This window comes from Rasamsonia emersonii (assembly GCF_000968595.1).
Source record: "Rasamsonia emersonii CBS 393.64 chromosome Unknown ctg1118621759679, whole genome shotgun sequence".
NCBI lineage: Eukaryota > Fungi > Ascomycota > Eurotiomycetes > Eurotiales > Trichocomaceae > Rasamsonia > Rasamsonia emersonii.
Window position 1 is genome coordinate 66,198 of NW_013563337.1, and position 21,516 is coordinate 87,713.

The 21,516-nt window shown below is 55.4% G+C and overlaps 7 protein-coding genes across 7 annotated transcripts; 3 read left to right on the forward strand and 4 right to left on the reverse strand.

Moving 5' to 3' along the window:
* Nucleotides 1-62: 62 nt before the first annotated feature.
* On the forward strand, nucleotides 63-1,610 carry T310_0495 (RING finger protein; the record flags this gene model as incomplete). Its single annotated transcript, XM_013476629.1, has 1 exon — nucleotides 63-1,610. The coding sequence occupies one exon, from the start codon at nucleotides 63-65 to the stop codon at nucleotides 1,608-1,610; it is 1,548 nt and encodes a 515-aa protein (XP_013332083.1).
* Nucleotides 1,611-2,232: 622 nt separating this feature from the next.
* Nucleotides 2,233-3,573, forward strand: T310_0496 (uncharacterized protein; the record flags this gene model as incomplete). Its single annotated transcript, XM_013476630.1, has 1 exon — nucleotides 2,233-3,573. The coding sequence occupies one exon, from the start codon at nucleotides 2,233-2,235 to the stop codon at nucleotides 3,571-3,573; it is 1,341 nt and encodes a 446-aa protein (XP_013332084.1).
* Nucleotides 3,574-3,918: 345 nt separating this feature from the next.
* Nucleotides 3,919-4,482, reverse strand: T310_0497 (Glutaredoxin Grx1; the record flags this gene model as incomplete). Its single annotated transcript, XM_013476631.1, has 4 exons — nucleotides 3,919-3,980; nucleotides 4,023-4,169; nucleotides 4,265-4,363; nucleotides 4,431-4,482. 4 exons carry the CDS (start codon nucleotides 4,480-4,482, stop codon nucleotides 3,919-3,921), a joined length of 360 nt encoding a protein of 119 aa, XP_013332085.1.
* Nucleotides 4,483-5,721: 1,239 nt separating this feature from the next.
* On the reverse strand, nucleotides 5,722-7,580 carry T310_0498 (uncharacterized protein; the record flags this gene model as incomplete). The annotated part of the gene is made up of 2 exons (XM_013476632.1): nucleotides 5,722-7,300; nucleotides 7,360-7,580. 2 exons carry the CDS (start codon nucleotides 7,578-7,580, stop codon nucleotides 5,722-5,724), a joined length of 1,800 nt encoding a protein of 599 aa, XP_013332086.1.
* A 2,776-nt stretch (nucleotides 7,581-10,356) lies between these two features.
* T310_0499 (BAG domain protein) lies at nucleotides 10,357-11,595 on the reverse strand (the record flags this gene model as incomplete). The annotated part of the gene is made up of 1 exon (XM_013476633.1): nucleotides 10,357-11,595. The coding sequence occupies one exon, from the start codon at nucleotides 11,593-11,595 to the stop codon at nucleotides 10,357-10,359; it is 1,239 nt and encodes a 412-aa protein (XP_013332087.1).
* A 649-nt stretch (nucleotides 11,596-12,244) lies between these two features.
* T310_0500 (LMBR1 domain protein) lies at nucleotides 12,245-14,747 on the reverse strand (the record flags this gene model as incomplete). Its single annotated transcript, XM_013476634.1, has 2 exons — nucleotides 12,245-14,401; nucleotides 14,667-14,747. The coding sequence occupies 2 exons, from the start codon at nucleotides 14,745-14,747 to the stop codon at nucleotides 12,245-12,247; spliced, it is 2,238 nt and encodes a 745-aa protein (XP_013332088.1).
* Nucleotides 14,748-16,789: 2,042 nt separating this feature from the next.
* On the forward strand, nucleotides 16,790-21,516 carry T310_0501 (uncharacterized protein; the record flags this gene model as incomplete). The annotated part of the gene is made up of 3 exons (XM_013476635.1): nucleotides 16,790-17,065; nucleotides 17,137-20,004; nucleotides 20,080-21,516. The coding sequence occupies 3 exons, from the start codon at nucleotides 16,790-16,792 to the stop codon at nucleotides 21,514-21,516; spliced, it is 4,581 nt and encodes a 1,526-aa protein (XP_013332089.1).

Consider the following 21,516-nt stretch of genomic DNA (forward strand, 5'->3'; position numbering starts at 1 on the left):
CTGCCTTGGACAACCTCATCCTTAACCTCTCCTTCTAATTGACCTCCAATCCCGCGAGAACAATGGGCTGCAACAGCTCCCGACAGGCGGAGGAGACTCCTGTCTCCAGTGTGGTGGTGAAGATGACAGACACGCGACGTCCATCTGCAAGTGCGCAACTTGCTCAGTCTCTCGGAAATTGGCCCGAATACATTGTCACCACATCCATTCATGGTTCTGAAAGGATGGGTGATCGCAATCTGGACAATACCGCTATCAATCATCCTTCCGCACACAATGGTACGACAGAGTCAAGGGCGCATGATCCTGAGAACTCTGTAGCCAACCCAGAAGACGAGTATGAAACCAATCACAACACAAACAGCGTCGTGACATCGCCAGCACATCCTCCAACTTCCCCTCCAGACGTGAAATGCTCTTACTGCTGTGAAACCATCGATCGGAAGAAAGGGAAAGTCCTTCGACCATGCAAGAGCTGTTCTATGCCCATCTGCAACAGCTGTATTCGGAAATTGTTCGTGGATGCCTACAAGAACGAGGCCAACATGCCTCCCCGGTGCTGCGTCCCAATTCCAGTCACATATGCTCGTCTCGTCCTCTCAGCAGAAGAAGTGACACTTTTCAAGGAGAAGTATGAGGAATGGAGCACACCCAATCGAGTCTACTGCCCCATTCCCACCTGTTCAGCATTTATTCCATACCGTCTGTTTCCCACATCGGCTGTGAAAGACAGGATCCCAGCTCAAAAGGGTGCCAACCTCAATCAAACTGTTCCTACGGGCCTCCAAACCCCGCCTCCGACGCCTCCACTCTCCGCCCCCGAAGTGGCTCCTTCGATTCCATGCCCCAAATGCGCAGTTCTCATCTGTTGTTCTTGCAAACAACTCGCCCACCCCGGGACGCCTTGCTCCGAAACTCCGGACATTGACCCTGAGATCGCGGACCTCCTCCAACGGTGGGGCATCAAACGCTGCCCAAAGTGTCGAGCAGCAGTGCGACGAATGTATGGCTGCAGCCACATTCAATGCCGCTGCGGTGCCCAGTGGTGCTGGTGGTGCACAGGCCCGATCCGCGTCTGTCGAGCCAGGCCTTGTCCGGCCGAACAGGAGGCCGCGGCATTCGAAGAAGAGATTAACGCCGCGGCCGATGAGCGTTACGAGCGGGAAATGGAGGGCAATTCGGACGCTGACACAGAGTCGGAGACATCCGTCGTGCTTGAGCAGGGTGCACCAGCACCGGAGCCTCTCATCAATCTGGATGCGGGCTGGCATTGGGAGGATGCCAGAGAGGACTTTGGAAGCGAACCTAGCATCGACGACCTGGACCCTTTTAACTGCAATCACATGTGGGATTCTGTCGAAGAAGGGGAGATCGATGAAGAGATCGACTACGAGTGTGGCCGGTGCTGGCGCAAGCTAGTCCCTTACCCAAGCGGACACATGTATCTAGGGATAAGGGAGCTGCTGGAGACAGGATCCTTTACCGGATATGAGGCCTTGCAGAAACCCCAGATGGCTACTTCGGACTCATTTATCAACTTGTGTCGTCGATGCGGAATCATCCTCTGCGGAAACTGCCGTGAATTGGACAGTCATCAACATGGACAATAGAATTTACGATTGCGTGTGCTTGCGGAGTTACGTGCTTTTTCGTGTAAATATTTACTCTTCGTTTATTTACCACAGTTAGGACTGTTGGGGACTTTTATATCAGAAGCATATCAGAAGTTGGGTAGTTTTTGTGTTAGCGCATATAACATCGAGATGTCTGAATAACGAAGATAGGAGAATTATAGCAGGTGTTGCAAACTGGGCAAAAAAAAAAGAGCATTGGCTCCTCAGCCAAGTCTGCAACATGTCGTTCTCGGTTCTCCAACAGCGGGTTATTTCATTCCAAGGAATGGGTGGAACTACAATACAAGCCACATGCGCTGATGTTTCATTGTTTGATTGTATAGAAAATGCCATAAGCTATCAAATACCATATTTTATATCCTCCACAGCTCATTGCCAGAATAGACAGGTAACAAAGCAATCTTTACACTTAACTATGTTCATATCACACTCAGGGTTCGGTGATCACGTGCAGGGTTTGACTCCGGATTCCGTTTCCGCTTCCGCTTCTGCTTGCGGCTTGGCGGCCTCAATTGACGACGGATCCGCTTCCTCCGTCGTTTATTAATATTGAACCTCGCATTTGTTGATTATCTTTGCAATCGGGTTACGAACGAAGATGAATATACCACCGGCATCCCGCGGCGGTCCTCTCTCGTGGCGGACCTGCTGTCGGTGTCTGCGACAGCAACAGACCCGCCTCGCCCCGCTATCACAACATCGCCATCAGCTATTATACCGTTCTTTCGCGACAACAGGCGCGTTCCGCTCACCTGCTGCTGCGAGCAGCAATAATCCTCTACGGTTGTCGAAGTCATTGTCAAGAACGCCATCCTCAAAAGATGACACCGCGCAGTACAAGCGCGCTATGGTGCGCTCCGCCGCCGGAATAGTCGCATGTGCTCTCGCCATGTACGGCATCATCAAGCTGAACGTGTTCGGGCTACCAGATGAGAACGAGCAGAATGAGAAGAAGAAGAAGAATGAGGCGGAACCACAATCTGGCAACGGGAGCATCAAGCTGGACGGACCCAGCGCCGATTTCCCCAGCAGTCCGTCGGTGATTCGCATCCAGGGCCAGGACGGAGTCGAGCAGGTCGAGACGGGCAACAGCACCGTGCCGCACTTCCCGTCGACGATCAAGCTGCCCAAGACGATCGATGCCTCGTCTCTCCAGCCCGGTCAGGAGCTGTCCGTTTCTCCTGACGCGCAGGAGGAGGAATACCAGCTTCTCGGTCTCGGGATCCGCACCGTCTCGTTCCTGGCCATCCAGGTCTATGTCGTGGGGCTGTACGTCGCCAAGTCTGATCTCGCGACCCTGCAGCAGCGATTGGTCCGCACGGCCGTGCAGCCTCCTACCGGGGACGCCGCGCAGGGCGGCGCGGTCGCGGCGACATCGCTCGTGTCGACGGAGCGGGACGCGCTCAAGCAGCTTCTGCTCGATCCGGAGAAGGGCGAGGACGCATGGGAGAAGATCCTGAAGGAAGGGAACCTGCGGACGGCGATCCGGATCGTGCCGACGCGCAACACGGATTTCATGCACATGCGCGACGGCTGGGTGCGGGGGATGATGGCGCGGGTGCAGAGACTCAACGCGAAAGCTAAGGAGCATGCGGCTGCTGCTGCTGCAGGCGAGTTCGAGGACGAGAGTTTCGGCCAGTCGGTCAACGAGTTCAAAGCGCTTTTCGGCCGCGGCACCCGCAAGAACATCCCCAAGGGCCAGGTGCTGCTCCTGCTGCGCGGGCAGGAGGGGGCTCTCGACGCGCTGCATCATCCCGACCCGGCGCAGCCGCTGCGGTGGCTAGGCCGTGTCTCCGACGAGCGGATCAGTCGTCTGCTGTGGCTGAACTATCTGGCAGGGAAGACGGTGGCCAGCGAGGCGGCGCGCGAGAGCATTGTGGAGGGGGTTATGGGGATAGTGGAGCGGCCGGTAGGGACGGTCATTCAGAAGGTGATCTAAAACAAGCCTAGACGAGCGGAGCGAGTCGCAGGCTTGTGATAATATAATTTGCGGAGCGTAAGCGAAGCAATATTATATGTACTGTAGTATTTGTGTCAATATAGTCTTGCGCTCACTCGGTTATTCTTTCCATTGTCCTGGCCCCTACACTACAAAGGTGATCACAAATAAAGTCGTATTCGTATAATACGGAGATAATCAAAAATCAATCAAGGCGTTAGTTATCCCGGCTATATTATTACTATCTCCAGCAAAGCCGTAAAGTACAGTACGTACGTAAATACAAACAAAAACAGCTGTATATACCATACAGCACTTGCACCAGACTATTTTATTTATTCCTTGTTATTTCTTGTTATATCCATCCCCATTATTATCCCAAACTAACCTCCCCAGTATCATCACCCCTGTGTCGTGTCCTTTTCTTTTGTTTATGTTTTACAACGCACCAGCCTCCTTCAACAACTGCGGCAGCTCCTCCTTCCGAGCCTGCAAATCCGAGTTTCCGCCAATATGCTGCTTGTTGATGAAGATGTTGGGCACGGAGCGCTGCGAGGTGAGTTCTTCCAGAGCGTCTTGGATGGCGGGGCCGTCGTCTGCACACACACACAAACAAACAAACATATCAGCTTTGCTCTACTCCTCCAGGGAATTTTTTATTGCTTGTTGGTGTGGGGGTTTATGTACGCACCGATCTGATCCAACTCCAACGCGTAGTACTGCGCGCCCAACCCGCTCAGCGTCGCCTTGGTGGCTTTGCAGTAGGGGCAGTAGGATTTGGAGAACACCACTAGACAAACAGAACTGTCAGAAAAGAACAAGATACTCATCCAGAGGGCTTTGGGCTTATGACTCACCAACAGGGTTCTCATTGATAATGTTCTGAGCCTTGACTTTGGCTGCGGACATGGTGCCTGGTGAAACGGGTCTGGAGGCGGCGGCAGAAAAGCTGCCGAAGAGGCGGGAGAATATGGACGAAATGGTGGGCTGGTTTCAAAAAATAAATTTCCCTAGATATCTATCTGTTAGATATCTAGTTTGATTTGAAGCTGAAGCACCTAGGTTTGGTTGTTGGAACAGGATAGAACAAATGGGATGCCGATGTCGTTTTGTTGGTAAGAATAACGGATGTTATTTATTAGGAGGTAGAAGGATAAACGCAGGTGGGGATCAATTACCTTATATAATAAAATCTAATAGAAGAAAATAACTGCGCAGTAAATACGCCGAGGGGCTTGGTAAGCTTCTCTGATGATGGCGTGCGCAATGAACCAGATGATGCGTAGAGTAAAGGCGGTGCCCGAGTCGAAGCAAGCAAGCAAGCGGGGTGGATCTCGCCGACTCCGACTCCGGCCGATGTCGGATTACATAAGCTTGCTGGGCTGGCCCAGCTGAACCCGATGGATGATGATGGATGATGATGATGGATGGATGGATGGAATCGATTTCCGCAGATCCTATCTATCCGATTGCTCAGATCAGTACCTAATTACATGCATGTACTACATTACTCGACTTACAGGACTGCAAGTTTAGAACGAAATCCCATGGCCGAGGAGGATTGCTCTAGTGATATTTCTTTAGATCGATAGGTCGACTCCGCGAATTCACATTTCTCAATCCGGAATGTATCTAAGAAAAGAAATGCTCCTCAATCAGAAGGTATCTTATCTAAGGAAAGAAATACTCATGAATCGTCATATGAAAGTTAATGTACTGTACAATGCGAAGACAACAGCAGAGTCGGTCTAGTCCTCGCTCTTGTGCTGCCAGTTGCTGCTGCAGAAGCGGATATCAAAACCCCTCGATGATTAAAAATAGTTCAACAACCCACACACAGAAAGGGAATCTTAAGGAATGAAACAGATTCGGATAAAAAAGCAGGACAGAAAAGGAAAGTTCGACAGCTGACGCCGGTGAGATGTGAAAATCAACTGCGCGAATCGGATATATGAACAAGCAGAATACCAGCCCTGGCTCGCTGAATAAATAAATCACAAGCTCGCATAAGTCGAAATCGATCAACCAATATTAACAGAGACGGCAGCACTTCGAGAAACTGGGTATTAGAAAGGTGATAGAAAGGTGTTTGAAGAGAAAAGCAGTAAAGAGAAGAATCAGCTATTGTTACGGCGAATGGACAAGCTGTCACATTACGATGCAGCATCCGCAACCTTTCTCCTCCTTCACGGGCTCCGGGACGGCCGCTGGCGGCGGTTGCGCCTTCTGCGGCACCAGCAGCCCGACCGGAGGCCCCGTTTGCACCTTGGGCATCGTGCTGTAATTCGTGCCACTCGTCCCGGGACGGTTCGTCGGTTCGGGGCTCTTGGGTGACTTGAGCGGCCACGCTTGCTGATCTGCTGCTGGTGTGGTCTCTTGTTCTTGTTCTTGTTGTTGCTGTTGCTGATGTTCCTGAGGTTCCGGCTCTGCCTTGGCCGGCTCCGGACTCGCGCGCGGCTGGTCATCGTCCGGACGAACAGCTAGCGGCGCAAATTCGCGGTCATACGCCGACGGCGTCTTGCCCTCCCTCTCCCACTGCTCTTGCTGCATCCGCTTCGCATGCGTCGGCAGCATCTGCTGGTCGGGGGGTAGTCGCGGGTCCGGCTTGTACATGGTCGCCAGCCATGGCGGATCGCCTTCCGGACGGTTGACAGCGGTCGTTGGCCGGTTCTCGCCGGATCGCGTCGCGGGGCGGTCTTTAGCGGCGTTGCTGCCGGACGGTGCTCGCGGTTTCTGCGTCGCCGACGTTTTTCGGTGTTGGGCGGAGGTCTTTCGGCCGGTCGAGGACGGAGTGCTCTTCGCGGGGGTCTTCTTAGCAGGGGACGACTGGGCTTGCGACTGCTGCTGCGACTGCTGCTGTGACTGCGGGCCTGCTCGGCTACCGGGGCGGCTGGAGGACAATGGAGGGGTCGAGGTTGCTTCCGCAGGGAGAGAGGAAGACGCTTCAGGATTGTCAACTACCGATTCACTGGCTCTGCGGGACACACTGCCTTCGTCTCCGCTTCCCAGCGTGCGAGTACGTGCGCGTTGTATGATAGGAAACTCACGTTCAACTTGGTCCGGGGATATAGGATGGGGACTGGTCGTCAGAACGGGGATCCGTGACGAACTCTTCTTCAGCCCAGGACTCTTGTACAATTTGGAGGCGCTATTCTCGTCCAGAGACTCCGCCGCAATCTCCTCCGGCCGACGCAGGTCCCAATTCATCCTTTCTGCTTCCGTCGGGGCATCCTGTTCGACATCCTCAAGAGGGATAGGCGAATCGAGCTGCTGTCGCTGGAGACTGGGCCACGGTTCTGTGTACTCCGTCGGCGGCGTGGTGACAGTGCCATTGACACTGTTGCTGTGCGAATCGTGGCTCCGGCCGCGCAAACTGCTGGATTTGCTCCCTGCACGGACCTGCCGCTGGATGCGCATCGCCGCCTGCTGAAGCTCCTCGCTCTCAATGCGGGCCAGCTTGTCTCGATGGATCCAGTTGTCGTCGTCGTCTTCGGGATCCGGGGAGCTATAGAACTTGCCGGCGCCATCGCCCTTCCGCGTATTATGATGGGAAATATCTCCCGAATCCCTCGCCGCTGTCGGCGGTCCTATCTCGCGCCCATGCGAGTCGTGCGCACTGCTATCCCGTCTTCCAGACTGCGACGAGTTGCGAGATCGCGGAATTCCGGTGGGGGTGCGGTGTCGATGGGAGGATCTCTGATAGGCGGTGCCCGAATCGTTGGAAGCTCTTTTGGAAGTGGTATCGTTGGCCTGGTGTAGATCATCAGTATTGCCATCTGGACTCACCCTTTGCTTTGTGGATCCACATGGGCAGGACCATAAATGTAGCGGCAAGACACAGAAACAAAAGGACCAGGAGAGAAGACGTGAAGGGATGGAGAGGGAACGAAAGACAAAGAGTAACCAACCTCCGGTCCAACGGGAACCGCATAGTCCCAGGAAGCATTGCCGTTAGGGGGCGATGTCAGAGCATCTCCGGAGTAAACTGCAGCGGTTGTTCCAGCCATCCCAGCGGCAGCCCCGGCGAGCAAAAAGCCAGCTCAGCAGACAAGAACCCCGCGGGCGATGGGAAAACACAATAACAAGAGTTCTGTTCCTTCTGAATGCCCTCGCCTGCTTATCTGGACATTGCGATCGCAGCCCAGCGAGAAAATGGTCCGCAGTCCGTCAAGCCCCACTTACCCCTAAACACCTGCCGAGGCCTACCGCTGGGAATCGAGGGGAACAGAGATCGGGGCGGTTCTCACGACGGAGAGAAAATAATGGCGACGGCCCTTGGGAAGCGGCAACTCGTAGAAATGAGGACAGTCGCGTTTCAGAGGGCCAGACAAAGAGGGCAGGGAACAGGCACGCAATGTTTGGGGTCTACTCGTCCGTTACGTCGAGGGAAAAAAAGGCGGCAGGAGTGGAGACACCCAGACTAGCACTGGCAATGGATCTGGGTCGGGTAGGACCGTCGTTGATCTCCAACCAGCAGGACTCTTGTGGAGGCAGATTCTTCAGGATGGATTGCTGCGCGGTACAGAAACACAGTCAACGAGATAACAAAGGTGGTAGCTGAAAGAGGGGTGTCCCGCAGGTCACAGCAGAGCGGGAAGCACGAGACCTAATTTTTTTTCCCCAGACAATCGTCTTGTCACCGATGATAAGACGTTGGTGTTCCAGTAGCCTTCTCTCGAATTCCCTCTGTCGCTGTGGGAGTGGCAGATAATGGCAGGAAAGATCGAAGGTCGGCACGGAGTAGATATGGCTTTTAGGGGGGAGAGGCGGGTTGGTTGGATCAACGCGGGAGCGGAACTTGCGTTGTCGGCAAGGAAAGAGGGAGAAGAAGAAACGAAGGACAGAGGAAGAGGTTTAAAGAGGGGCGTGTGGACGTGTCAGGAAAATTCCCACCGCTGAAGAAACACGTCGCAGAGAACGAGTGTAGGCAAGAAATGGAGTAATGCAAGGTGCGGCGCAAGCTGCAGGACAACCAGGCCGGTCAGGAGAGATGCAGACGGGCCCGGAAGATGACCGGGCGGGCGTAGCGATGGTGGCGTGAAGAAAATAAGAAGAAACAGGAGGGGGAGGGACAAAGGAAACACTAGGATTTCTGGTTCGTGACAGGTCAATTCAGTCTCTCCAGGCTGGCGAGCGGAGAGGGGAGAGGAATGTGCAGGGCAGACTGCAGAGGATGACAGGAAGGCGGAAGACAGCGAGAAGGGACAGAAGGCGAGACGAATCGCAGGCCAGAACGGCGTCTGGTGTCACTGGACCAGCCCCCAGGGGAGAGCGCGCCATGCCGCGAGGATCTAAGCGCGATGGCTAGCACCGCTTAGCACGCCGTTTCCAGTCTAGAATCGGCGCGCCGCTGCCGGTTATTGGCAGCGTGCCCAGGTCTCCATACTGGATGGAGTATGGGGGATGCCCCTGGTGGGCAATTGTCACTTCGGAACAAAGCCAGAGCAGCAGCGGTATCATCCTATGGTTTCGCCAGGTGGGATCGTTCCGCACTGGCGATCGCCTGCAGCCGCAGACTCGGGCAGGCTGGTCGGCGATTCATGTCCAGCAGCCAAATAAAAATTGCTCGTTAGTGGGCAGCCACATTGATGGCCTGGGCTCGCGGCCTGAGCAATCACATCGGATCGAGTCGCTTTTATCAGGACGGGATGGCGTTCCCCGTACGAAATAACTGCCAGCTAATGCTACTAGTCCGGAGTACTCCATACGCGGTGGTGTATGACTTGCGCTGAACCATTCTCCCGGGTTGACCTGGTGGGCCATCGCTGCCGTCTCTGCCTCAGGAATCGACAACGTCGTTCACCCTACGATTATCCCGCCTGGCATGGCCATCCATCCAGGCATAAGCAGATCAGACGACCAGCGATGTCATCGTTAAAATTCAGACAATTGTCTACTGTCGGTCCTGGAGGAGGAACAATAGGTGCAGACCTATGCCAAGAAGCTGTTTTCTCTCCCTCCCATAGAGATAGATTTTAGATGTTCGATTTATCCCAACCGTGACGATAAGGAAATATATATATTCTCCGATCACCGTATCGATGCCATAGCTCACCCCAGCAACACGTGATATAATACGGTCCCAATCTTATCGTCACTATCTGGTTCATCTCATCTTTGGCTGCCTTTTTTATCAGGTGGATTTTTTTATGGTTGAGCATGGCCACCGTGGCTGTATGCTATTTATAAAACCGCGACCAGCGACCATTGAAAATTCTAGATGGGCAACGAAAGGTGGCTTCTTTCAGCAGCTGTAACCTTTATTACCTCAAGAACTTTGCCTATATGTAGGATTTTGATATCCCGTATTTTATACTCAGTATTATTTCGGAGCAGGATAAATAAGTCCATCAAAGATCTACGTTGCCGGAGATGACAACATATCATCCGTATGACAGACAGACACAACGCCATCTCCCCATGCAAATCAAATCGAATCACCGATGGTAAAAAAAAGTATTAAAATCCCCCCACCCCCCACCCACCAGCCAGAGGTCAACCCCAATCAAGCAGAACGATAGAAATGGATAACCGATCAGTCAGGTCCCGAAGAGCAAACAGGTACAAGGAATCACTCCAGGTGCCCCTTCTCCCGTGGGTATAGACGTAAGATCAAGGGTAAGAGACTCCGTCTCAAATCCAAGATTCATACCCAGTTCATCCCTAACCGTGTCCCAGTCATGGCGATCTACCGTGGAAACCCAACTGAACTAGCCTTCTCCGTATGAGTTGAAAAAAAAAAGGAATGCTGGAAATGCAACAAAGCAAAAAATCAAGCCGACCTCAAGAACTGTGCTCCTGCGCAGCCTGGTCCAGTCTCGCCAGCATCGCCTGCGCCTCCTTGATCAGCGCCCGGCGCTCATTCCGAACCCCCTCAGCCTCGATCTCGTCAGCTTTGAATATCACCTGAGTCAAAACGGTCTCGCTGAGCCGTTTATGCTCAAATTCCCGCGCCTTAGGGTCCTCCGGTGGGTTGGAGATGTAGTCCTCGCACAAGGGGACCAGAGAAGAGCGGAAGTATCCCGCGAGAGCTTCTACCTGGTCATGTCCCGTCCGCAAGTTCTGCAGACTGGGCGCTGGCGAAGGTGCGGCCGATGAACGGCCAGAAGACGAGGGCCGCTGGTCCATCGGTGGAGCCAAGCTGGTGGGATCTGCCACTGTGTTCGCCGGTCGCTGGTTGGTCTTCGGCTTCTTTTTCTTCTTGTTCTTCTTTTTGTTCTTGCCATGTCGTGCGTAGTGGTCGGAGCCGTCGTGGCTGAGAGGCTCGCTCAACTTATCATCATCACTGAGAGAGAGATCGCTCGAGCTCTCCCCGGGCAGCACCTCGGAGACAACGCACATAATCTCGGACTCTTGTTTCAGGCCTTCATCCTTGCAGGGCAGTGCGTCATCCCGCAGCAGCCTCCCCTTGTAGAGCATCTTGATTCGCCGGGGATCCGATGTCCTCGTCTTCTCAGCGGCACGCCGCCTCACCTCGCCCACAGTGAGTGCGCCGTCGTCGATGGCATAGGGAGGGAAATGCAGCGGGTAGGTAACCCCGCGGTGTTTGAGCAGTAAGATATCTGGCCCATTTTCGTCGATCGGATCAATAGGCGCCGGATGACGGTGCTGAGTATACGGGGGTTGCTCGTGGACGAGGGGCGGATCGACAATGTCGTCGGGCGTGAGGTAGGAAAAGTCGCTGTCGTTCACTTGCGGCGGGACGGGGACGGTGCTGCTGTACGCTGGCCCGCGGCGCCAGAAATTCCATGGCCCACGCCAGCTCATGGCGACCACAACCAGCGCACCAGCAAGGACGGTAAGAATAAGAACTGCGACGGACAGGTGTTCGAGAGCAGGCAGATGACCGCTGGGCTGCTGGGGTGGAGCGAGCTGGTGGACGAGGGAGGATCCGACCGTGGTGAGGCGGTGGATGAGATGATGCAGCGAAACGGAGAGGCCCGGTGCCAGCCAGTCCAGGTAAGAAATCGAGGCCTCACCCAGGGAGGACAGCGTCGCGGGTGAGGAGGACGACACAGTCATGGAGCCTGTGCCAGGCAGCGAAGGTGGTGAGGACGGAGACGGATCTGGTAACTCACCTCGCCGTCGCCAACCTCATCCGGGCCTCTTCGCCTTCGCCCTCAGGCAGCGAAAAGAACAACCTACGGATTTAGGCAGGCTGCCGCGGTGCGGGTTTGCCGCGAGACGCCGCAAGCGCCGCACGGGCTAGACAAGGCTCCACAAGGTTAATGCCATTATTAAGAGTCCAGAGGAATGTGGAGGGAGAATAGAAGAAAAAAGATAGGGATGTTGGATGTTCGCGCTTGCAGCTGGATCGCTGACCGCCCTTTTCTCCTCCTGCTCGCTCGGAACTGTTTTTCCTGGCAATTTGGTAAGCGGGACTTTTAACAGACACACTTAGACCCGTTAGTATGTGTCGTGTGTTGACTAGGACCGTTGAATTTTGAAGGACAGGAGGAGGAAAGAAAAAAAAAGAATAATTAATTAAATAGTCTAAAAGAATAAAGAATACCGAAAAAGTATCTGCTATGTACAGTACATCTAAGTAGAGTAAAGTGCGCTGGCGTATGTATTCCTCCATCTTTACATACGTGGGGAAAAGCAAGAACCTACCCAAACGCCCTTGCCATACTCTCTAGCTAATGGAAAGACACATCCGGAGAATTGTACTCTATAGCCTCACATGTCCTTCCGCCGAAGGACCCCCAAACAACCTCGCAAAGAGCCCACCGCCCCGGCCCTGCGCATTGCCGTCGCCAGCCATCCATCGCGGACGCTGCAAACCTGACAGGTTTGCTTGCAGCCACTGTGGCGCGGAAGCAGTCTCGAACGTGTTTCGCACCCGATGGGCAAAGGATTGGAAGAAATTCTCCTCGCCCTCATCGTCGAGGACAGGCTGCGAGGAGGCTGCGGTCGCTCGGCCGGAGCGAGAGACTCGAGAGAATCGTTCCGCCGGTGGAGCCCAGCTGGTCGGTGCTGTGCGGCGAGCGGCATTTCCAGCGCCAGGAGCCCCGTTTCGGACGGGATCGTGGGTTCTCGACGTGAGGCCCAAGGATCCCAGGCCGCTCAACTCCCGCTCAATCAGCGCCCGTCCTTCCCGCCAGCCCCCGGTCCCAAATCCGCCTGGATTCTCGGCATCGTCGTCATCGTCTTCGACAAGGCCGAATCCGAACACTTTCTGGATGCGACCGTATAGATTGAACATCGTAGCCCCCACCGGAAGAAGGACAAAGATCGGGAAAAAATAATCAAAGCCTTTCCCCAACGGAGTCAGATCGATAGACCGACCGAGGAATCGGTAAAACGTGGTGTCGCGACGAACTTCCTCCGGAAGGAAGGTGAGAAAGTTGTAGGCCAAAGGCACTGTGAGACGGGCAATCTGTCCCGCGTACCAACACGCGCTTTCACCGTAGGTATTCCGGCGGACGAGCGCCCGATTGCCCCAGACCTTGGCGTCGTTGACGCCCTTCAGAGCGGCGGCGCACATGTACAGAAGCCAGAGGGATGCCACCACTTGTCCTCCAAACCCGATCTGACCGCCATCGTCCGGACGCGGGACCAAGCTGAGGCTGATAATCGAGAGGCGCGGAGCAAGGCTCTTGATAAGTTCAGACCAGACAACGCACACGGAAGCGGCCGAGAAAACCGCCGCTAGAATGAGTCGGACGCTGGGGAGCAGATGCACGTAGACATGGTACCGCAAGGTTGGGGTTAGGAAGCCCACTCGAGACAGAAATGCGGCATGCGACGCAGGCCGACCAAAGTCGAGCTTCCTGGAAGCGGAGGAATTTACGATGGCTTGGTAGTCCGCGGCCGACTGCACCAGCCGGTCCCATTCATCGACAAACCGCGCTTTCTGATGCCGAGCCCGCTGAAGACGTCTCGATAGATCCGCCATGTATCGCTCTGTTATGACCGCGGGCACCGATCTGGTCGAGTTATTGATGATGGACTGAAGAGCCACCGGGCGAGACTCCGGCAGACTCGAATACTCGGCCAATTCCTCGATCCAGTCCTGGAACTCTCGAGCACTGCCCGTCTTACGTTGCTGGAGTTGGGCTACTTGCGCCTCCAGCTCCTCCAGCTCGTTGATGGCATCTGTCAGGCGGTCGTACACCTTGGGAGCATGCGCCTGGAGCCTGTGTAGGGTGCCGGCATTGCTGGCTTTCCGAAGAAACGAACGTGGAATGGAGACCAGGCCATGGCCCATGAGGTAAATGGCCAGAACCAGACCCCACACGTAGGCCAGCGCCATAACAAGGGCCTTGATGGAGGTGAAGTCGAATCCATTGTGGATCGAGATGTAGATGAGGCCGACGACGCTGCAAGCGAGGACGATTAAATGATAGCGGGCATTGGAGCGCAGTGAGTATAGAAAACGGTCTTTGGGTTCCCGATATCCAGAATCGACGAATTCACCCAGGAGTGGCAGAATGACCCTGTTGGATTGAAATTTCTGAGTATACTGCAGGCAACTGGATAGAAAGACGGGAGAAACAACACAGCCAGAGACGAACCAGGTCAAGACAAAGATCAGCCAGTAGGCGATCCGCCACAAAACCAGAACTGCGCGGTCGGGTAGCCAGATGCCCTTGGGGGCTCCTCCGGCGCGTGAGCTCGACGCAAGGTCGATGGGCACGAGCAACACGACGCTGGCAGGCAGCACCAATGACAGAAAGACGGGGACGACAATGTAGGCGGGCGTCGCACGAAGCGTCAAGAACCGTCGCAGGAGCAAGAGGACGAGGAGACAGATGACGAAAAGGGCACCGGAGACAAAGACGCCGGAGCCGACTGGGGCTGGCGATGATGCAACGGCCATGCTGTACTAAGGGGGAGTAACTATTTGGAAGCCAGTCGAGATACCCGAATCATCAACGCATTATTGCCGACTCCTGGAAGCCATCACTATTCTTGCTGCAGTTCAGCGTGCAGGACAACGGGACCGACGGCAATCAGGACGGCGGAAGATTGATCGGAGAAGCAAGGCTGATGGTTCGGATATGGTGGTGTCGATAAGACGGCGGAAGTTGATGCGCATGCGGATGATGAAAGCGGCGTCACGTGAGGCTCATCCACCGCCTTCCACATACAGTCAAGGCACATGCCTGTGGACGGCAAGGCTGACAGTCCGCCGCACAGGCAGCATGACGTCTGTGCGACCAATTGGCCATCTTGTGAGAACTGGCTGCCACCACGTTGCGTATTCGGGTGTGAACACGCATCAGGTTCGATTGATCGCTACAATCAGGCGTATTCTACCGTTGCTATGGCGGTGGTTGAGGACTCGGTGGTGAGCTATTAATAATATTCGCGCCCACTGGCCGTGGTCCCTATTCGGCTTAGTGCGAGCGGGTAGACTTGCCTGGCGTTCCTTGGACTCGGGAAGGTTATAAGAATAGTCTGCTGTCAGAGGGGGCTGGGCGGGCAGGCTGCGTGGGAGGCTGTGAAGGACGCCGCTGAACAAGACGATATGGAGGGCATTTATTGCCTTCAATAGAGAACCATCTCGTAGAATATTCCACATTCTTGCTGGCAATGAATTGGAGGAGTAGAGCGCTTCACCGTCCCCTCCGTCTAGGGGCCCTAGGCAGGGCTCTGGCCTCGTGGGTGGTCCCCCTGGGGCCTGGGATCGTAGCCCGGGATTCACTAAGCTACATAGGCTAAGACTAGCAAGGCCAGAGCGCCTCAAGGGCATCATTCATGCCGTTGAACCCGTCAGACATCCATCCGATCCTCCGTCTGCCGTGCGTCTGAACTCGTCCTGCACTCGTCTCAAGGCGGCCATCCTGCCTGTCAGCAATTCTTGCGTTTGTCCTGCTTCTGGTCCAGTGTTGGGCGAGGGGCCGTCAGCTGGTCAGTCAAGCGACTCAAGCAACGACCGTGCTGTCCCACCGCCCCATCGCTCCCGTGGTCTAAGACTAACCATCCTAACGGGCAGGGACCAAGCGACTAATTCCACGCCAAACCGATCTCCCAGAGCCGACTGGCTGTCCGCCCGGCTCTCGTTCCCCGTTGCGTCTCGGCCTGTCGTTGTCTGCCACTGATCGTTTCTCATCCCTCCCATCCCCAGCTGGGGCTCCGTCATCGCCTGAGGTCCTTTGATTTGCTTAGGTGTGGTTTCGCTCTCCTTCGTTTACTGCTTCCTACGCCTCCCAATTGTCCTGTCTGCCTCCATCTCATCTCGTACGCCTCTCTCTTCTTCTCTCGCATTATTACACCCACCTTCCTCTCGTTCGTTCTCTTTCCTTTTCCCTCCCGTGCAGTTTTGCTGGAGACGCACGGTAGACGATTGCCTTTCCCCTTTCTAAGCGTCTTCTTTGGCTTCCCTTCCCTTCTCTGTTCGCCCATTCCTGTGGCCCATCCGCATCTTACCTACGGCCCGATCCCGATCTTCCCAAACTGAAACGACGCCATTATTCCCCCCCTCCGCCTCCACGTCTGCAGAGATTCGATTCTGCAGGCTTTCAGACGCGCAGGCATCGAGGACTGCCATCGCCTGGCCCGCGCAACCTTCGTATTGCTTGCAGACTGCCGGTGTGTTTGGGTTTCTCGTTCGAGTAACCGCCATCTTCAAGGTTTGTCCGCCTGGCAATTTTGCTCTGTTCCCCCCCAGGACCCGCCAGCACCGCTCCGCCTATCAAGGCCGCCACCGCTGCCTCCCGTCACCCGCCCTGGACCAGCTTGCCCGACCTTCCTTTGCCCGGACTGACTCGTGCCCAAAAAGCCTCTTTTCTTTTGCACCACCACCGTCCTCCTGTGACAACATCCCGGGTCCCTGCTTATCTGCTTCTCATCCTCCCCTCCAGCGGTGCCCGTGCGTTGTGTCACCGTGACAAGCCATAGCGACGCCTCGAGAATACGAGCCTGGCCGTACTCCACCACCACCGGACCTGCCACGCTGAAGATCGAGATCCCTCGCCCTCGCTGGCCGTGCTCCCCGACCGATACCGCTGAATCACTCGCTCCCCGCGCATCCCACTCTCGAAATCTTCCTCTCGTTCTCCAGAGCCTCCCTTACGACCTTCCTGTCTGGTTTCTTGGTGTGGCATCCGGCGAATGCTGACGTCAGGCGAAGACCACCGCGGATCTTTCACAGTTGCCCATCTCCAGGGCTTCTGACATGAATCCTGCAAATTATTCTAATGTGGGCGGCGGAGGCATACCCGGTGTTTCCAATCCCCATGGCCAAATGCAACCACAGAAGGGTGACAGCATGAATAATCAAATAGTCTTCAAACATGTCGGCCAAGCCCTACAGTCGCAAGGCCCATTCACTGGATGGCGCGCCGAAGTGCCCGTCCAGGAAAGGGCTATGAAGGTCCTCCAAATGTATGGAGCTTCTCCAGTCTTACCATACTGGCTCGAGACTAACGGTGCTTGTTGCAGGATAAGCTCTCTCCGGCTGATCCAGCCTCGCGTCGAACTCCAAAATGCCGTTCAGGCTGCTCTCACCTTTGAGGAGAAAGCCTTCCGTGAGGCAAATCAAAAGGTTTGTTTCTCTCCGGAAACAAACACTGCAACGGATTCATCATGATCGTGTGCTGATCTATCGGTTTACAGGAGGATTATGAGAAAGAGTGCACAAACAAACTTCTGGCCATTCGAGACACCAGGCTTCGGCAGCAGGCCGCCGTTATGCAAAGCGGAATGATGCAACAAGCAGGTGCTGCCGGTGGCATGCCGGGAGTCCGCCCAAATCAAATCCAACCTCAATTTACTCCGCAGATGACCCGACCCATGCAGTCGTCTCCCATTCCTGTGCAGCAGCCCATGGGCATGGGGATGAATAACCCCAACCAGCAAGCGACGTTGCAACAACAGCAGCAACAGCAGCCGCAGCATCAACAAGCTCAACATCGGCCTGCGGCCGGGATGCCAGCAGGGGATGATTTGAGCATGCTGACTCCGCAGGAGTTCGAACAGGTGTCTCGAATGGCAAACCAGATCCTGATGAAGACATCTCCGGAGGATCTCGAGAGGCTTAAGATGAACGTCCAACGGAGTCTCACACCTGAACAGAAGCAGATGCTTGCGCAGAAGAACATGGAACCCTTGACCTGGTACCTTCGTACCCAGGCTCTGAAGCAGCTGCGGATGCGGCGTAACCGGATGGAGATGGCTCGTGCCAACGGCGCCATGATGGGTGGTGACCCTATGATGAATTCGGCACAGCGGCAGATGGTACCGAACATGATGGGTTTGCAGCGCAATTCAGCCCTCCCGATGAACGGGCAGCAGAACCTCGATCCGACCTCCTTCATGGGCAGTGTCGAAAATATTCAAGGTCAACAAGCGGACGGGCTCCGCTCTCAGGAAGCGGGCCAGCTGGTGGTCCCGGCAAGCACCTCGCAGATGAATCCACAGCAGTTTGCCAATTCTCATGGGATGTTTCAAGGTGGTGCACAACAGCAGCTCGGACAGAACGGCCAGCCGAACACCAGTCGGCCTGGTGTCAACCCGCAACAATTTCTTGCCCAGCAACACCTCCAAAATGCCCAAAGTGTCCAGCAAGAACGTATCCAACAGGCCGCTCAATTTCAGGCACAGTCGCAGGCGCAGGCGCAATCACAGGCACAGGCACAGGCACAGTTGCAAGCACGCGCCCAAGCCGCCCACAATGCGAAGATGGTCATGACTACGCAAGCCGGGGGTCAAGCCGGTTCTCAGGTGCCCCAGACGCTTCCCCAGCAAAGTCCCGCAATGTCGATGTTAAATCGCCCAATGGGCCCGCAGATGTCTCCCGCGCAGACCGCGTCCCAAGGTCGGCCACCTTCCCGACCTCCCGGCATGGCCGGCCAGCAGCCAGGTAGCCAACAATCCACGATGCAGTCTCGACCGCAGATTCCCCCGAATCTACCCCCCGCCGTCCAGGAACGCTTGTCGCAGATGACTCCGGAGCAGATCAATGCCTTTTTGATGAACCACCAGCGTCGTCTTCTGGCTAACAGTCAGGCCATGGCCAGAGCCAATGGCCAACAGTCCATGCTCATGCAACCCAACATGTCCCAACCGGGACAGAATGGACAGTTGGTCAGTGATCAGAACATGCGGGCATCCTTGGCGCTTCAGCAGTCGCTTTCCGGCATGGGTGGTGCCCAGCCACAGAACCCATTGCTCCAAGGTCAACAAATGTCCCAGCAACAGCAGCAACAACAGCAACAACAGCAGCAAGTTCAGCGACAACAGCAACAACACAATGAATTTATCAAGCAGCAGATTATGCGGTCGCAGATGGATATGACTCCTGAGCAGATCCGGGAGATGGATCGCGTTCCATTCCCTCCTCAAATACTCAACTCGAATGCGAATATGAATCCGCCAATACCCAAGACGGTCAAGACATGGGGTCAGCTGAAGCAGTGGGTGGCCCAGAACCCCCAGGTTCTCGGAAATGTCGATCTTCCCAAGTTACTGCAACTCCAACGGCTCCATCTCGCTCAGACGATGGCCAGCCGAAATTCTGACCAAAATGGACCGTTGAACCATCTCGGCCCGCCACAACCGTTCATGCCTCCGCAGAACTTTCGGCCTGGTCAGCCGCAGCAACAGCAGCCTCCGCCAATCAATATTCCTGCAATGCGACCGATTACGGCCAATGATATTCAGGCGGCTCGTCAGCGATTGGGGCCGCAGGCTCAGAATTTTACGGATGAGCAGCTGCGGGATCTGATCCAGAGGCATCGCCAGAGGCAGCTCATGCAACATGCTCATAATCGAGCCGCGTCCCAGGCCGCCGCGGCTCAAGCGATGAACCAAAGCCAACAGTCGCAGCAACCGTCCCACCCGCAGCAGCCCGCCGCTCCTCAGAATCCGGCACAACAAAAGCAGCCGCCGTCATTGCAACCTCCGCCACAAACTCCGCAGTCGAACCAACAGGTGCAGACGGCCCAGGCAGGCGGTGCGAAAGCTCAAGCTCAAGCTCAGGGCGCGATGGTGGCTGGCAAGAATGCCAAGGCGGCAGCGGCGAAGTCGACTACCAAGAAGAGGCCTCATGGCGATGAGGTGGTCGAAGTTCAAAATTCCACGACCCAGCCAGCTTCGCAGGCTACCACGACCCAAGCGAGCACGACGGCTACTGCTCCTGCGCGACCCCCGCTACCCTTCACTCGGGAGCAGCTAGCTGCCATGACTCCTCAGCAGCGGGCACAGCTTGAGGCCCAAATAAGGCGGCAACAACGGCCGCAAATCACGAAAGCTGCTGCGGAGGAAGCCTGGAATCATCTCCCAGATAAGCTCAAGTATCTGTACACGGAGATGGCCAAGAACACCCCTGCGCCGGAGCCGGTGACTGTCTCGCCGGAGGATAAGGCTACGATGGCTCGGCAGCTCCGGGAGTCCACAGATATGCTTGGGAGGCTGGACACACTGGTTCAGTGGCTTGCGAAGATTCCTGGGCAAGAGAAAAATGTTAAGGTCTTGTTTAGCATGGTAAGCGATCCCCTGATTCATCTACGGATGACTGTTGTGTGATCACCAGCTGACTGGTATTTTCCACGGGTACAGCGGATACAACTGATGAGGCAGTTCAAGGATCCGGATTGGTCACTTAATGACCAATTCTCCATTGCGCCCGAATACCTGAGAAAATCAATCGCGTACATCAAAGGCTTGTTTGCTGCAATGATCAGCAGAGTACAGAATCAGCAGCAGAGTCAGAGGCCAGGAGGAGCCGCTGCGCAGCCGCCGAGCGGCCAGCCCACCATGGCTCCTCTCAATGCCACCAACCTGCAGGCCCTTCAACAACAGGAGGAAGCACTTCAGCGGGCTCGCCGAGCACAGAACCAGGCTGTCCCAGCGGCGCCTACGGTTGCACAACCTCCATTCCCGTTGGGCGCACCTTCTCCGCAGGGAGTTCCACATGTTTATGGGCCTGGTGGATTTTCTCCCGATAAGTTGAAGATTCCCCCTTCCAAGAGACGCAAGCAGAGCCATGCAGGAGCTACCACGACACCAACTACCCCCGGAACTGGAGTCGCCGCTCAAGCGAAACCGGAGGCCTCGAAGCCATCAGATGCGGAGGCCAAATCCTTCACATGCTCTGTTCCCGAGTGCGAGCATCACAGCAAAGGTTTTCCGAGTCAGGCTGCCTTGGACAAGCACATTGAGGAAAGTCACAAAGCTGAGGAACAAATTGAGGACCCGCTCCAGTATGCACTGGATAGTTTCAAATCTGCCCTGGTCGATCTTGCGAAAGAAAAGGAGAAGTCCGAAACAAAAGCCACGAATAAGCCACCGGCAGCCGCTGACGTGCAGCGTGCCGCGACTAAGTCTGCGACCGGCCCCAGTGTCAAGCAGGAAATCAAGGCCGAGGGCGCGACCCCGGCCACTGCCGGAACGACGCCAATGGGACGTGTTTCCAGTCAGGCGGGCCCCAAATCGGTGTCTCCAGCATCAAATCAGCTTCCAACACCGCGGATGGGTGCCGGAAAAGCTCCTTCTTCAAACCGACCAACTCCGAGCAAAGATAGCAAGAAAGAATCCGAAAAGGTTACCGATCAGGTGGTGACCTCGGAGGACGCCCAGTTGAAGGACGGGTGGGCGGACAGTACCGTATCTCTCGACCTGATTAGCGAGGTATTCGATTCTGCTAGGAATGAAGACTACTTCGGGCTGCGCGGCGATCCGTTTGATGAATTCCTCAATGCGGACATGTTCACTCTGGCGCAGGCTGAAGATACTCCCGATTCTGTTGATAGCGGCGGCGCCGTCACACAGACCCCCAAGGATGGGGACTTGTCCAGGGAGGACGTGGTCATCAAGATTGGCGGACCAGAGGATGACAACTGGATTCCCGCCGATTGGTTCTCTCACCCTGGCCCGCTCGGGGATCGGATGTTCATAGAGGACCCGTGGGTTGACATTGATTGGGAGGCTCTTGAACGTAAAGAGGCCGATCCAATCAGTGGTGATGATGGTGGCCTGACCTTTATCTCGAGCTAG